At 53.0% G+C, this 13,295-nt stretch overlaps 2 protein-coding genes across 2 annotated transcripts in view; both read left to right on the top strand.

Annotated features, from left to right (window-relative positions):
- Positions 1-5,520, top strand: part of MARCHF2 (membrane associated ring-CH-type finger 2) — a 41,604-nt gene extending 36,084 nt beyond the window's left edge. The window contains exon 5 of the mRNA XM_065652818.1: positions 1,896-5,520. Within this exon, the coding sequence (XP_065508890.1) occupies positions 1,896-2,054 (159 nt within the window). The 3' untranslated portion in view covers positions 2,055-5,520. The remainder of the gene's footprint in view (positions 1-1,895) is intronic.
- LOC135998987 (zinc finger protein RFP-like) lies at positions 3,364-12,762 on the top strand. The gene is given in 9 exon segments (XM_065652336.1): positions 3,364-3,548; positions 3,676-3,759; positions 8,961-9,141; positions 10,029-10,253; positions 10,443-10,465; positions 10,735-10,850; positions 11,927-11,986; positions 12,240-12,257; positions 12,260-12,762. Coding segments are annotated over 9 exon segments (1,395 nt in total).
- Positions 12,763-13,295: the final 533 nt, after the last annotated feature.

Here is a 13,295-nt window from a genome sequence, read left to right as displayed (position 1 = left end):
GTTGGACTCCATGATCCTGGTGGGTCCTTCCAGCTCAGGACATTCTATGTTACTAGGTGGGTTTCTTGGTCTGGATTTTCATTTTGGCTTTTCTCTTCAAATCCCTATGTGTGCTCATGTCCTGTCTTTACCCTTTTCCTGCTGCTTGCTGGGAAGCACCATTTTGGAAAGGGAAGGAGAGCACTTGCTGGAGGAGAAAGAGTGAGACCCCCAAAAGCTGGCAGTTCAGAAATGCCACAGCCCATTTCTCTGCCATCTCGTACTCCAGTTTCTCGGAGCAGCAGCATTCCCTGGGGTTTTAGGACATTCCTTGTAAAGACTGAAATGCCAGGGGGGTGAATTGGTGCTGCAGCCTTTGCTCTGGGGGTGCCAGATCGGTGCTGCTGCCAAAACATGCAGCGATCGCAGCGCACAGGGAGCTGTTGAGGAAGGTCCCGCTGCTGCCGGTACGTGCTGTGTAAGCTTCATTGCTGTAGAAAGCCAAGCTAAAACTGGAAACTTTAAGAGGAAATGATTCCATTGTCTCTGCCTTGGAGGAGCTGGAAATGTAGAGGAAACAGAAAAATGTTTTGGCTTTTGTTTTTTTGGGGTTTTTTTTGATGAAATAACAAGTCCTGGCTAAAATGACTGTAGTTCTGCTGTGCTTCGTGTTTCCTTGAACAGAGAAATACGTTAAGCGAAGCCCCTTTGTCCACATTTTCTGTATTCGGCTGAAACTCTTGGGTGCTGCCGCGGGCCGCGCAGCACGAAGGGCGGGCAGGTGGGTGGCGGGGGCCGCAATCAGGGCGAGGATTGCGAGAGAGGCCGCGGCCAAGGCTGCGACTCCTTCCCGTGGAGCACGAGCTTTATTCAAGGTTTGCACCATGAGCTCCCATTCTCTGGAGACTGCGAGATGTATTTGCTTCTTATCAGCCAACAACCTTATTCCTACAGTTGTCCCTCTACAAAAGGAAAAAGGGGAGTGCACAGATCAATAAGCTGGATCACGTCGATGCCGTGGCATGGCTCTGTTTCTCGTAGCAGATGTCTGAGACCCAGCCAAAAGTAATAGGAATACTGGCTTTTCCTTGTCAGATGTACTTCTGGTACTTGCTGCTTGCCAGCTGAATGTTTCCTGTACTTGGTTTTGATGAGTGGCTGGCTGGACTTAATATTGCATTGTCTTCCTCACAATTTCTAAGAAAATAAGTAGGAGGGAAATACATGCTGGTTTCATTCCTTCCTCAAGAAATTCTAGAAAAGTTTAATTTCAGAGCACAGGAATTGGCAGGAGCTGTGAGAAAATCTGTAGCAGTGGTAACGGTTGCGAAAGGACACAGCGAGGAGCCCAGCCCGGTGGGGAGTCACAGCTCAAAGCTCAGCCTTGCAGGGCCAGCTCGGGTCCCCTCCAGCCTTTGCGTGCTCTCCTGTCCCCTTTGGGTGGACAACCCTCCCAGGCCACAGCGTTGTCACAAAAAATGAGTCCAACCCATGTCCTGTTGTTGCAGCCCAAGGAGAGGAGGCTCTTGCAAAGGGTGAAGATCCACCAGGATCTGGGAGGTGGGCGGAGGCTGGTTGGGTTCAGGTCCTGCCAAGATCCCCTCGTGTGGCCCAGACAAGGTGCTCGATGAAGGGCCGACTTGTGGTTCCTCCTCGGCACATCTCACCAGCCTGGTACCAAGCCCAACTGGGAAACTCTGTCCTGGTGCTGCCCAGAAAGCCCCTGTGCCGCACTCAGCCTGGCTTTACCAGGAGCTAATTGATTCCTCGTCAAAGGCTTGGGACGTGGAGTGCCCCAGGCTGTTTTGGGGTCGGTGCTGCCTCCCTTGGGGTGCTGGTGGGTTCAGAGGGCGGGGGGTGGCCCTGGCACCACTGGTGGGGTCCGGTAACCAGACCCCTGCGTTATCTCCCGCCAGGTTTCGTTCCGCTACCACTGCCAGCTGTACTCGGAGTGGCGAAGGACCAACCAAAAAGTCCGCTTGATGATCCCAGCCTCGCGGAACCCTCACCCTGTGCCCCACTCCCTCCTCTCCGCCAAGCTGATGAAGAAGACGGCGGATGAAACCACCGTGTGAGCCGGGCGGCAGCTCCGGGGGGCTGGCGGGAGCAGAGGGGTCGGTGTCCCCGCGCGCAGGAGCCGCGGAGGCACTGGGGAGCATCATCCCACCCACGGGACCTTGCGGTCAGCACGTACTTTATACTGCGGCAAACAGACAGATAATCAACGTCTGCTGTGCGAAACGGCCCAAAAGAGCCAGATGGCAGAATGTGCCAGTCTGCAGGGATGCTTTCCTATAACTAAATACCATATGTGGAAAATATCTCCCTCTATATATATATATATATATCTCTATATATAATATTATTTTTTAATGGCCATGCATATTGTGTTCCAGTCCTTTTGTGTTGATGTTCTAAGCTTCAGTATAGAAGCTGGCAGCCTGATCTCATTCAGAGGTTAAATCTATGCCTTTTCTCCAAATGAGCATATAAAGAACACTTTTCATTGACCGTTCCTTCTCCTTTGCACTAAATTGGTTTTGATAATACTGCAGCAGCCTTTCCCGTTACTCTTTGGTCTCTTTCGTGGTGTTTCTGTCCTTTCTAGAAAGTTGTGTGTTTTTAATAATTATTATAATCCCAGAAGGAGTAAAATGACATAATACTGAATGGAGACATTTTGTTTTGTAAAGTACTGTAATTTTGAGAATTTCAAAATAAGTTTCAAAATGAGAAGATCTTTTCCTGTGCAGACATGATCTCACAAAACGCTTTCCTTGCAGATCCTGGCTCATCCCCAGGACTCGGGTGCACTCAGCTCTTGGTGTGTCTGGCACAGGTAGATGGAGGATCTGAGGGTGGGAGGTGATGGCTCCAGCTAACTAAACCCACCATTGCCTTTTGCTTTTGAAAGATTCAGAAAGGAGCTTTCCTGACCCCAAAAGGTGGGAGCTGGAGTCTCTGTTTGCTCACGTCCTTTCCCCATCGTGAGGCTGGACCTCTCGTGTTCTCAGTGACACACGTGCTGGATGGGACAGGCTGTGTTCCGCAGGTGTTCTGCGCTGTCTCCACACGCTTTATTTGCACATTCCTTGGCAGCAGCCAGAGCTGCTGTGATGTGGTTCATCCCCACAAGCGCTGCCTCTTACATGTCCTCTAGCAAAACACCCCAGGTTTGCTGGTTCCCAGAGAACAGGCTCTGGGTCCCTCTCCTGCGGGGCCAGTGTTCATCCTCCTCCTTCATCCACCTGCGTTTCCAGCACATCCAGCTAATGAAGCCCAGTTTTGGGGCGCCCACTCTGCCAAGGGTCTTTAGTGTGGAGCGTCTCTCCCTGAGTTTGGCTTCAGTCCTCGCTTCCCCACTGCCTCCCGACCCGCCAGGCGATGCCGGTGCCTGGTGTGGGTGGTGAGGACGGGGCGCTGGCGCTGCCGTGCGTGGTGCTCCAGGTGTGCACGGTGCACCAGGTGTGCGCGGTGCTCCAGGTGTGCGTGGTGCTCCAGGTGTGCGTGGTCCTCCGTCAGTGTGGTGCTCCAGGTGTGCGCGGTGCTCCAGGTGTGCGGTGCACCAGGTATGTGCAGTGCCCAGGTGTGCGTGGTGCTCCAGGTGTGCGTGGTCCTCCGTGAGTGTGGTGCTCCAGGTGTGCACGGTGCACCAGGTGTGCACGGTGCACCAGGTGTGCGCGGTGCTCCCTCCAGGTGTGCGTGGTGCTCCGTGAGTGTGGTGCTCCAGGTGTGCGCGGTGCTCCAGGTGTGCGGTGCTCCAGGTGCGCGGTGCTCCAGGTATGTGCAGTGCCCAGGTGTGCACGGTGCTCCAGGTGTGCACGGTGCTCCGTGAGTGTGGTGCTCCAGGTGTGTGCGGTGCTCCAGGTGTGTGGTGCTCCAGGTGTGCACAGTGCTCCAGGTGTGCGGTGCTCTGTGTGCACGGTGCTCCAGGTGTGCGGTGCTCCAGGTGTGCACAGTGCTCCAGGTGTGCGGTTCTCCAGGTGTGTGCGGTGCTCCAGGTGTGTGCGGTGCTCCGTGTGTGCGGTGCTCCAGGTGTGCGGTGCTCCAGGTGTGCACGGTGCTCCAGGTGTGCGGTGCTCTGTGTGCACGGTGCTCCAGGTGTGCGGTGCTCCAGGTGTGCGGTGCTCCAGGTGTGCACAGTGCTTCAGGTGTGCGGTGCTCTGTGTGCACGGTGCTCCAGGTGTGCGGTGCTCCAGGTGTGCACAGTGCTCCAGGTGTGCGGTGCTCCAGGTGTGCGGTGCTCTGTGTGTGCGGTGCTCCAGGTGTGCACGGTGCTCCAGGTGTGCGGTGCTCTGTGTGTGCGGTGCTCCAGGTGTGCACGGTGCTCCAGGTGTGCGGTGCTCCGTGTGTGCGGCTGCTCGGCCCCAGCTCGGCTCTTCCTCCTGCCCTGGGGAGGGGACGGGCTCCAAGGTGCCCGTGTCCTTGCAGTGGTGGTCACACTCTGTCCCTCTGCTCCTTTGCATCAGTGTGATGCCCTGCTAGATTGAGACCTCTAATTGCTTGAATTCAAAGCACCACATGCTGTTCCGTCTTCTCTCTAGCTGCAGAGCAGGATGTTTTCCCTTACGTGTCCCCTGTTCCCTGACCCTGGAGTCGGTGATGGCACGAGCAGCAGTGCTGTCTCTCTCAGTAGCCTTCGCCCCAGCCCTGAGCCGGGGCCGTGGCTGCTCTGTCCCGGGGTTCTTGTGCAGCTCAGTGACATCCCAGCCTCTCCCTGCCCGGCTCTGGGCTGCTCCGAGCTGCTCTGTTCTGAGCATGAGGGTCTCGTTTGATGATGGGGTGAATGTTTCCTGCCACGGCCAGGCCGTGCGTCTCTGCTCCCCTCACTCTGTCGGCCTCCCTGCCCGCCTCTCCCCTTCTGCCACGTTCCCGTGGGCACCTTCCCTTTTTCCCGTCACACAGGGGTGGCTCAGCCCCCGCTGCTCCTGGAGGTTTGTAGCGTAGAGGCCTCTTCATGGTCCTTGCACAGCAGCAGGATCCTCCTTCCCACGGTGCAGGGAGCTCCCCGGGCGCTGCCCCCCTGCTCTGTGCCTTGTCCTGGGTCCCCTCCCTCCAGCCGCGCCCCAGCAAACCCCGTGTCGCCAGGACATTCCCAGTGAAGAAAAAATTGGGGCTTTAGTTTAACCTTCCCAGCCCTGGCTGCCTCCCAGGAGCTCGGTCTTGCGACGTGTCTGGTTCTGGCGGGTGACGCAGGATTTGCACCCCCACACCACATCCCCCTAGTACAGACTTAACAGAGCCAGTGTTTCAGTTCAGAAACCCACTGTTGATCTGAATATGCAACTGTGAAAGCCAGAAGTCCCTGGCTGGGGCGGCTGGGGCCCGGCCCTGTGCTGCTGCGCGGCCGCGGCTTCGCTCTCAGCTTCGTTGTCCTGATCGTAGTTGCCAATAAATCGGAGTTGTTGCATGTGCCCCTGCAAAACCCAATAGTGGCTCTTTGGGTCTTCTCCTCCTTCCTGAGGAGATGTTCAGCTCATGGATGTGGGAAATCAGTGTCTGACCCGCCACATTCCAGTGTCATGGCGGGGGGAAACGGGCTGTGCAATTATGTAAATAAAAGTGAAACAAACTTTGAGCTGTTGTGTTGTTGCTGGAGGAGAGGGGAGGGTCTGGAGAGCCCAGGTGTCCCCTGACAGTGAGTCCCATGTGCTGCCTCCCCGGGGTGCTGGGGCAGCTTTCCTGGCCCGCCCCGGGACACCTGGCCGGAGGTCTCAGACTTGACCAAAGCTGGGCAAAACCCAGGGCTTTCTGTGATTTATGGGCAGGTTTTTATTGTCCACACACAGAAACCTCCCTGGTGTGGGCCAAGCAAGGAGGTGACATTTGGGAGCCCTTTTGGCCTCTCCAGAGGGTGGTGTGGGGCTGCACGGAGTGATCCCCAGTGAACTGGATCTTGGGAACAATTTCTTCACGGAAAGGGTTGCGAAGCACTGGAACAGGCTGCCCAGGGCAGTGGTGGAGTCACCATCCCTGGAGGGGTTTAAAAGATGTATAGATGAGGATCTTAGGGATATGGGTTAGGCCCAGGGCTGCGTCTGGCACCTCGGGGACCCAGGCAGCCATCGGTCCCTCTTCCAAGGTGGGATGAGGAGCCCCAACTCCTCCCGCAGTCCCAGGCCTGGCTGCGGGGTGGGCGTCAAACCTGGACTGCAAAGCCTGCTTAGAAAGGCTGCGCCACGTTTAAAGAGGGGGTTGGAAATTGTTCAGCTGCCTATTAAAAGTGCCACTCAAGACGTTGCAAAAACAATGTTTGGGCCTGTTTCCAAGGCCCCGGACAAGGCCTTAGCCTTGGTCAAGACCTTGGACGAGACCCATGTTTCCTGGACAAGCTGGAAAAGCTGGCAGATCAAGAGGGCTCTGGGCTTGTTTATACTGTAAGAAAAAAAGTTTTAAAAGAGAGAGAACCATGTTCCTGGGGAGAAGGCTTGCCCCAGTCCTTTAAAATAAAACAGGCTGCAACACAGCAATCTGCCCAGGATGAGGAGAGGCAGCAGCAGCCAGAACAGTGTAAAACAGCCCAGAAAAAGAGGGCTCCCTGTTAGAAAAAGAGACACATTTTTAAGGTGTGCAGCTTTTTCCTGGGAACGGGGAGGATCGTGGAGGTCTGATCAACACCCTGCTCTGCCAGGACAGGCCCCACCGTGGTGACACGGGGCCGTGGGCTTTGTGTCCAGCCACCGACCCGGGACACATCGGCCACCAGCCCTTTGCTTGGTCGCAGCTGTGACGTGTCCACGTGGGCTCTGGGTACGGGACAGGGTCCTGGCGCAGGGTGTCCCCCTGGAACAGGGCCCTCAGAGGAGCCACGTGAGTCCGGCCTCGCTGTTCAAGCACCTCAGCATTCAATGAAGATTTCCTACCTGCAGCGACACCGGAATGCAGAGACACTTCTTGCACCAGAAGAGCCTGAATGTAAACTCTTGGGAGTCTTCACGGTGCAATCCTACATGAAGGTTAACTGCTGGAGAGAGTCCAGCACAGGGCCACAAAGGTGATTAAGGGAGTGGAGCATCTCCCGTGTGAGGAAAGGCTGAGGGAGCTGGGTCACTTTAGCTTGGAGAAGAGGAGACTGAGGGGTGACCTCATCAATGTTTATAAATATATAAAGGGTGGGTGTCAGGAGGATGGAGCCAGGCTCTTCTGGGTGACAACCAACAGTAAGACAAGGGGTAATGGGTTCAAGCTGGAACACAAGAGGTTCCACTTAAATTTGAGAAGAAACTTCTTCTCAGTCAGGGTGACGGAACACTGGCCCAGGCTGCCCAGGGAGGTTGTGGAGTCGTCTCCTCTGGAGACATTCCAACCCACCTGGACACCTTCCTGTGTAACCTCATCTAGGTGTTCCTGCTCCGGCGGGGGGATTGGACTAGATGATCTTTCGAGGTCCCTTCCAATCCCTGACATTCTGTGATTCTGTGATTCTGTGGTTGTATTTCTCACCAAAAAGCTGCAATTATGCAACTCGGCTGTCAAAGAGTTGATTTTTTAAAAAAACTGGGGCGGGGGTGGGCACAACAGAAAGAGCCATTAAACCTTTTCTCATCCTCCAAAACACCAAATTCCAGTTAGAGGATCCAAGGCACCGATGTGTTGAGAGCAGCTGCCGCTCTTCCCCCCACAACTTTTTTGCCGCTTTAGCAGGCAGTCAGCTTTTTACTTTTTTTTCTTCTCTTCTTTTAATTCCTGCAACTATAAACTTTATATGCAATTTCAATTAGCTGAGCAATAGTTACATCCCTCAGCTCCTACCTTTCGTAATTTCTTACAGATGTCAATAAACAGCATATTAAGCATCAATCCCTTACATTCATTTTAGATCCAAAGCAGTCTATCCACAGAACAACACTAACTGCAATACAGCTAACCCAGAATTTCACATTCAAATCACTTCCCCCCACTAATTTACTCTCGTGTAAAGATGCATCTTAAGGGGGAGCAAGGTGGTACTTCAGTAACGGAACCGGTTCTCATTTTATAATTATCTCCCCAAACAAAATTCTTTTGGTACCAAATATAAATATGCAAACTAAAATACTGAGCTCAGACACGCCAACCAAATACCAAGGTCAAATATGCAAACAGATCACAATTACAATTAATCAAAACGATATCTCAATGTTAGCGTTGCACCTTTGGACAGCTTACTGCTCAGCCAGTCAGAGGTACCCCTGGGTCTCCTTGACAAAACAGGTCAGTGCGCGCTGGAGCCCAATTGGCACCTACCCCCCCGCCGCCTTCAGCAAGCTGGACTGGGCAAGGCTTTTATTAGTGTCTCATCTGGGGTATTACAACGGTGATCCCAAAACGGGATTTATTACCTGGTGTGCACAGAAAAGCTAAATTTAATATGCCGAGATGAGACACAGCCTACCACACACAAAACCTTACATGCACACAGTTAAGAGCTAAATTGCTTATCATACAGATGGTTGGACTCTACAGATTATTACAATAGACATGGAATGCCTGGACACTTATAAAATAACACACGTAATTGCCAAACTACGTATTAATTCAACAGGCACCTCTCTTTCGCTTCGTCCGTCTCCAGCTGGTCTCCTCGCGGAGGACGCAGAACCGCGGATCGGGACTCCACGCTTGCTTCGCAGTCAGACTGCGTCTCAAGCACTCATTCACACAAAGCACGGTACCGGGCACAAAAACTTCTTAGTCATACAACATGTAACTGTCACCATAAGTATTCCAATTACAGTTACAGCAATGTACACTTCAATTCCCATGGGTTAAGATGTTATAAAGTTACAATCGCCGTGGGGACTCGAACCCCCGACAATTGTAGTGGGACTTGAACCCACAACTGGAGACTCTGTTTACCCTTCTCCTGCTTCCATAGAGTCATTAGAGGGTCCATCCTGGCTCCCGAAACTGGGACACAACAGAAGTCTCAGGGTTACTCGATCTACCACCAAGATCGCTAGCAGCCGACCCCCTTTTGGTCAAGTCGGTAACCCCCTTAGGTACCCGTTTACACCAAACCAAACACCAATATGGGGAATCTGGCCACGCGTGGATGTCTCCTACGAGTTACTGGCCCACCGTATTACAGTAAAAACATACCTGATCCACTTAATGCAAATGGTCGCTGTCTGCCCCTGTGGTGACCAGCTGGAGCAGAGCGGAGCCCCTCCGAAACAAAAGGTTCGGGACACATCTAGGAGGTCCGTTTCTCTCAGGCGGTCCACACAGCCAGGCAGAGTTCGTCCCATCTGGGTCGCCAAAAATGACGTGCGGAAACAACTTCACAACCTATGAAGTCATAAAACTTTACAACTTGCAAGGTTATAAAGCAGGCATGTTTTATTCGACGTCGGGCGCGTGAAGGATCACTCCTTTAATCTTGCACGCGCCTTCTAACAATAGGAGGTGTGCTTATATAGAGCAAGGTGTTACATATTCATAGTAAACCCAGGTATGGCTATACATATTCATAACCTTTCCCCAAGAAGGCGGTTCTTATTAAAATGAGTCCCAGGAAATCATTTCCATAGTCCCCTCCTTGACCCCTCCCTGTTGTGCCTGTGCAGTGTCACCTGGTGGTCTTGAGGAGGGGTCTTTGGATGAAGGCTCCTTCAGCTTCATCACTGTGAACTTTTTACCTTTGGTTTGGTATGCTGAATTGACTTAAACCTAAACTGCCAAGTCAGTTGAAACTAGATTGATGCCCTCCTTTCTGCTGTAAATCTTCGTTGTCTCGTCTCCTGGTGCCCTCCTTTCTGCCGTAAATCTTCGTTGTCTCATCTCCTCCAGGTTACATCTGGGTTCTGTAAAACTTCTTATCTTTGCATTCAATGAGGCTCTGTGTCTTAACATAGTACACAAAACTCTAGGCCCTTGCTACGTGGTTAACCCTTTAATTGTTAGTTCCCTGTAACATTTGGAACTGGGAGATTGAATGGTTGTGTCCAGCACCCCAGGAATCACAGCCATGCTCCACACCAGAAAGTGGAAGCTGTGGATGCTTTTAATTGCTGCCTGTCCCTATCCATGGTCCCACCCCCTTGAGAGGATGGTTTTTGCTTGTAAAGGACAAAGCCAAGGTGGAGAGGCAGAAGATTGTGCCTGAATTTAAGCAGCTGCGAGAGTACCTGGAGCAACAAGAGTGCCTTCTGCTGGCTCGGCTGGGAGAGCTAGAGAAGCAGAATGAAACAAGATTGAAACAAAATGCTGCAAAATTCTCCAAGAAGAGTATTTATCTGGATGGGCTGATCCAGGAGAAGGAGCGTGAGCTGTCAGGGCACGAGTCCCTGCAGGTGAGGTCTGCTGGAAACAGCACGTGAGGCACCAGTAAATCAGAAACACATGACGGGTTAATCCTACGTGGATTGTCTTGCTTATTAATTTGACCTTGCTGGCGTGCCCATTCACTGTGTAAAAGGAATGTGAGGAATGCATTTTCAGGGTAAGTAGCACTGAGCTGCTTCTCTCTTTCTCCCATCTAGGATGCTGGTGATGTTTCGAGCAGGTACGTGCTGCTTTTTCTTCCTTACATCACACGAGGTGACCAGGGGCATCAGGGCCGCCACTCATAATAGAAATTGGCAATTAGAGCATCAGTACAGAGTAGTGACCTAGGCAATGAGGCCTGCTGTCTCTGTTCTTATTGATTAAAAAAATATAGAATGGACTTTCTGGAGAATATTGTTTCAGCTGGTAAGTGTCCTCTAGGAACTGTCTGTAACAGGAGACAAAGTTAAAGGAGGAATAGAAATGTTGTGACTTGTACAACTCCAGGTGTGAAAGGGCAAAGCTCCAGCAAAAGGAGTGGATGAGCCACAAGGTGAAGAAGGAGCCGGGGGTCTGCTCAGAAAAGGCTTCCGCGCTACGGGAGACGGCAAGAAAACCCCAAGGTACAAAGAAGGGATCTTGCAGGAGAACAGAGGAGCATCCTGGGGGTGGGAAGAAGAGGGAAGGCAATGTGTTGTAGAGGAGAGGTAAAGCTGAATATCGAGTGTAGCGTGACCTGCCCTGGGGACACACTGGAGAGATGTCACAGCTAAAGTGGGAGAGGTTCCCTTTGCTTTTCTTTTCCTCCAAAGAATAGACAATGTTTGTGTTGATTTGCATCATCAGCTATGGAGCCCACTAACCCGTTGCTGTGCATGTGACCCTGTTTGCATACCCTTTGTGCCTGGCATCGTGCAGAGTAATTTAAGATGGCAAGGACCGGTGGAGGTCATCTAGTCCAGACCTCTGCTCAAAGGCGGTACAACTGGGTGGGATTGTTCTGTGTTTTCTCCAGTTGAATTCTGAATGTCTCTGAAGATGAAGATCTCGCAGCTCCTCAAACCATCTTGATGACCCTGGAGAAGAGAAGGCTCCAGGGAGACCTGATTGTGGCCTTTCTATACTCCCTCCCAAGGAGGGAGATTCAGGCTGGACACGAGGAAGAAATTCTTGGCCCTGAGGGTGGTGAGAGCCTGGCCCAGGTTACCAGAGAGGTGGTGGATGAAGCATCCCTGGAGACATCCCAGGCCAGGCTGGACGGGGCTCTGAGCAACCTGAGCTGGTGCAGATGTCCCTGCTCATGGCAGGGGGTTGGACTAGATGAGCATTGAAGATCCTTCCAACCCAAACCGTTCTGTGATTCTATTTCCCTCTAGATGTGCTGCAGTATGTCAATGTCCGTCTTGTACTAGGTGACCCCAAATTATTTTTTGCTCCTGCTGCTTTAGGTTTCTTCATTCCTGCTTCATGTGGAGAAGCGGGCAAGCACAGGAAGGAGTGTATGTGCTGGGCAGGGAAGGGTGCAGTAGAGGGAAGGGTTATGTTTGGACTCAATGATCTTAAGGGTCTCTTCCAAGCAAAATGATTCTATGATCTCTGCCCACCAGCTCCCTGGAGCTGGTCTCCACAAAGCACCTCCCCATGTTGGTGGTGTCATCCAGATGTCAGAGGTGACCTCTGGGCTTCATCTGTCTTTCAGGTGCTTTGACATCTGCCACAGGGGAGGGAGTGGAGGAATCCCAGGGACCGTACACAAAAGGTGAGTTCTGCTGGGGAGCCTCATCCAGCTAACCCTGGCTGTAAGGGGTGCAACACGTGTGTTGGGGGACAGTGAATCTTCACTTGCCTTGCCTCAGGGCGCAGAGCTGCTCCCCATTTTGAGCTGGACACCTTCTGGAAGAGAAGTATTCCAAGTTTTCCTCCCACACCAGGACCAAAAGAGGGTCAGCATGGGAAAATTCTTCCCAGGGCTGATCTCTCCCCCTCATTCTTTGACCCGTCCTCTCTTGCAGTGACCATGACTCTGGATCCGACACAGCTCAATCCCGGCTCATCTTGTCAGCAGATCATAGAAGTGTGAGGCAGGGAACGACGCAGCAGAGCCAGCCGGACAACCCGGAGCGCTTTGACCCCTGGCCGTGCGTGCTGGGCTGCGGGGAATTCGACTCGGGGAGACCGTGCTGGGAGGTGGAGGTTTGCTGCGGGTCACGCTGGGCTGTGGGGGTGGCCCTGGGGTCGGTGAAGAGGAAGGGCCCGATTGACATGAGCCCGGCAGGGGGGATCTGGGCGGTGGGGCGGTACAAGGAGAAGTTCCAGGCTCTCACTACCCCAGCACCCACCCCCATCCTCCCCAGCAGAGCCCCCCAGAGGGTGCGGGTCTGTCTGGACCATGCAGAGGGACAGGTGATGTTTGTCAATGTGGACAGCGGGGCTGTGATTTTCACTTTCCTGCGAGCCACGTTTGCAGGGCAGCGAATCCGGCCCTGGTTCTGGGTGGGTCGGGGGTCCCTCCTCAAACTGTGTCCTAGGACCTGAGGAGGAGCCTCCCCGTCCTCCTGCATCCCTGTCTGGCCAGTCCTTGGGGACTCCTGTAGCTGACAAATCTTCTGCCATCTCCATCCACAAACCCTCTGCCGTGAGCCTCTGAGGCTGTTCAACTCTCACCTGCCTGCAGAGAGCAGGAATTGCCTCGCTGGGAGCTGAGATCCATGGGCTTCACCAGCCTTGGTTGAACTATGGTGGAAGAGGCCCAGAGGAGGGCTCTGGGTGAAGAATGGCCGTTTCTGGGGACATCCTTAATTTACAGAAGCCATGAGGGGGATCGAGGGGCATAGCAGCAGCACTGGAGTGCCCAGTGATGGTATTTTCACTCAAGGAACCAGGTGGATGGGTGCGGAGGATGGAACCTGGCCATGTTCTGTAGGCCCGAAGGCTGGGCAGCCTCCATGTCTGGTCCCTGAGGTTGGCCTGATTTGATTCTTGTGTTAGCTCAGGAAAACACAAGTAAATGTTCATCTTTTTGGGAGGTGCTACCAGGATTTACATCTCTAAACAGTTTTGTGGGTGGA

The sequence above is a fragment of the Caloenas nicobarica genome, chromosome 27 (genome assembly GCF_036013445.1).
Source record: "Caloenas nicobarica isolate bCalNic1 chromosome 27, bCalNic1.hap1, whole genome shotgun sequence".
Classification (NCBI taxonomy): domain Eukaryota; kingdom Metazoa; phylum Chordata; class Aves; order Columbiformes; family Columbidae; genus Caloenas; species Caloenas nicobarica.
This window is presented reverse-complemented; position numbering and strand designations above follow the sequence as displayed.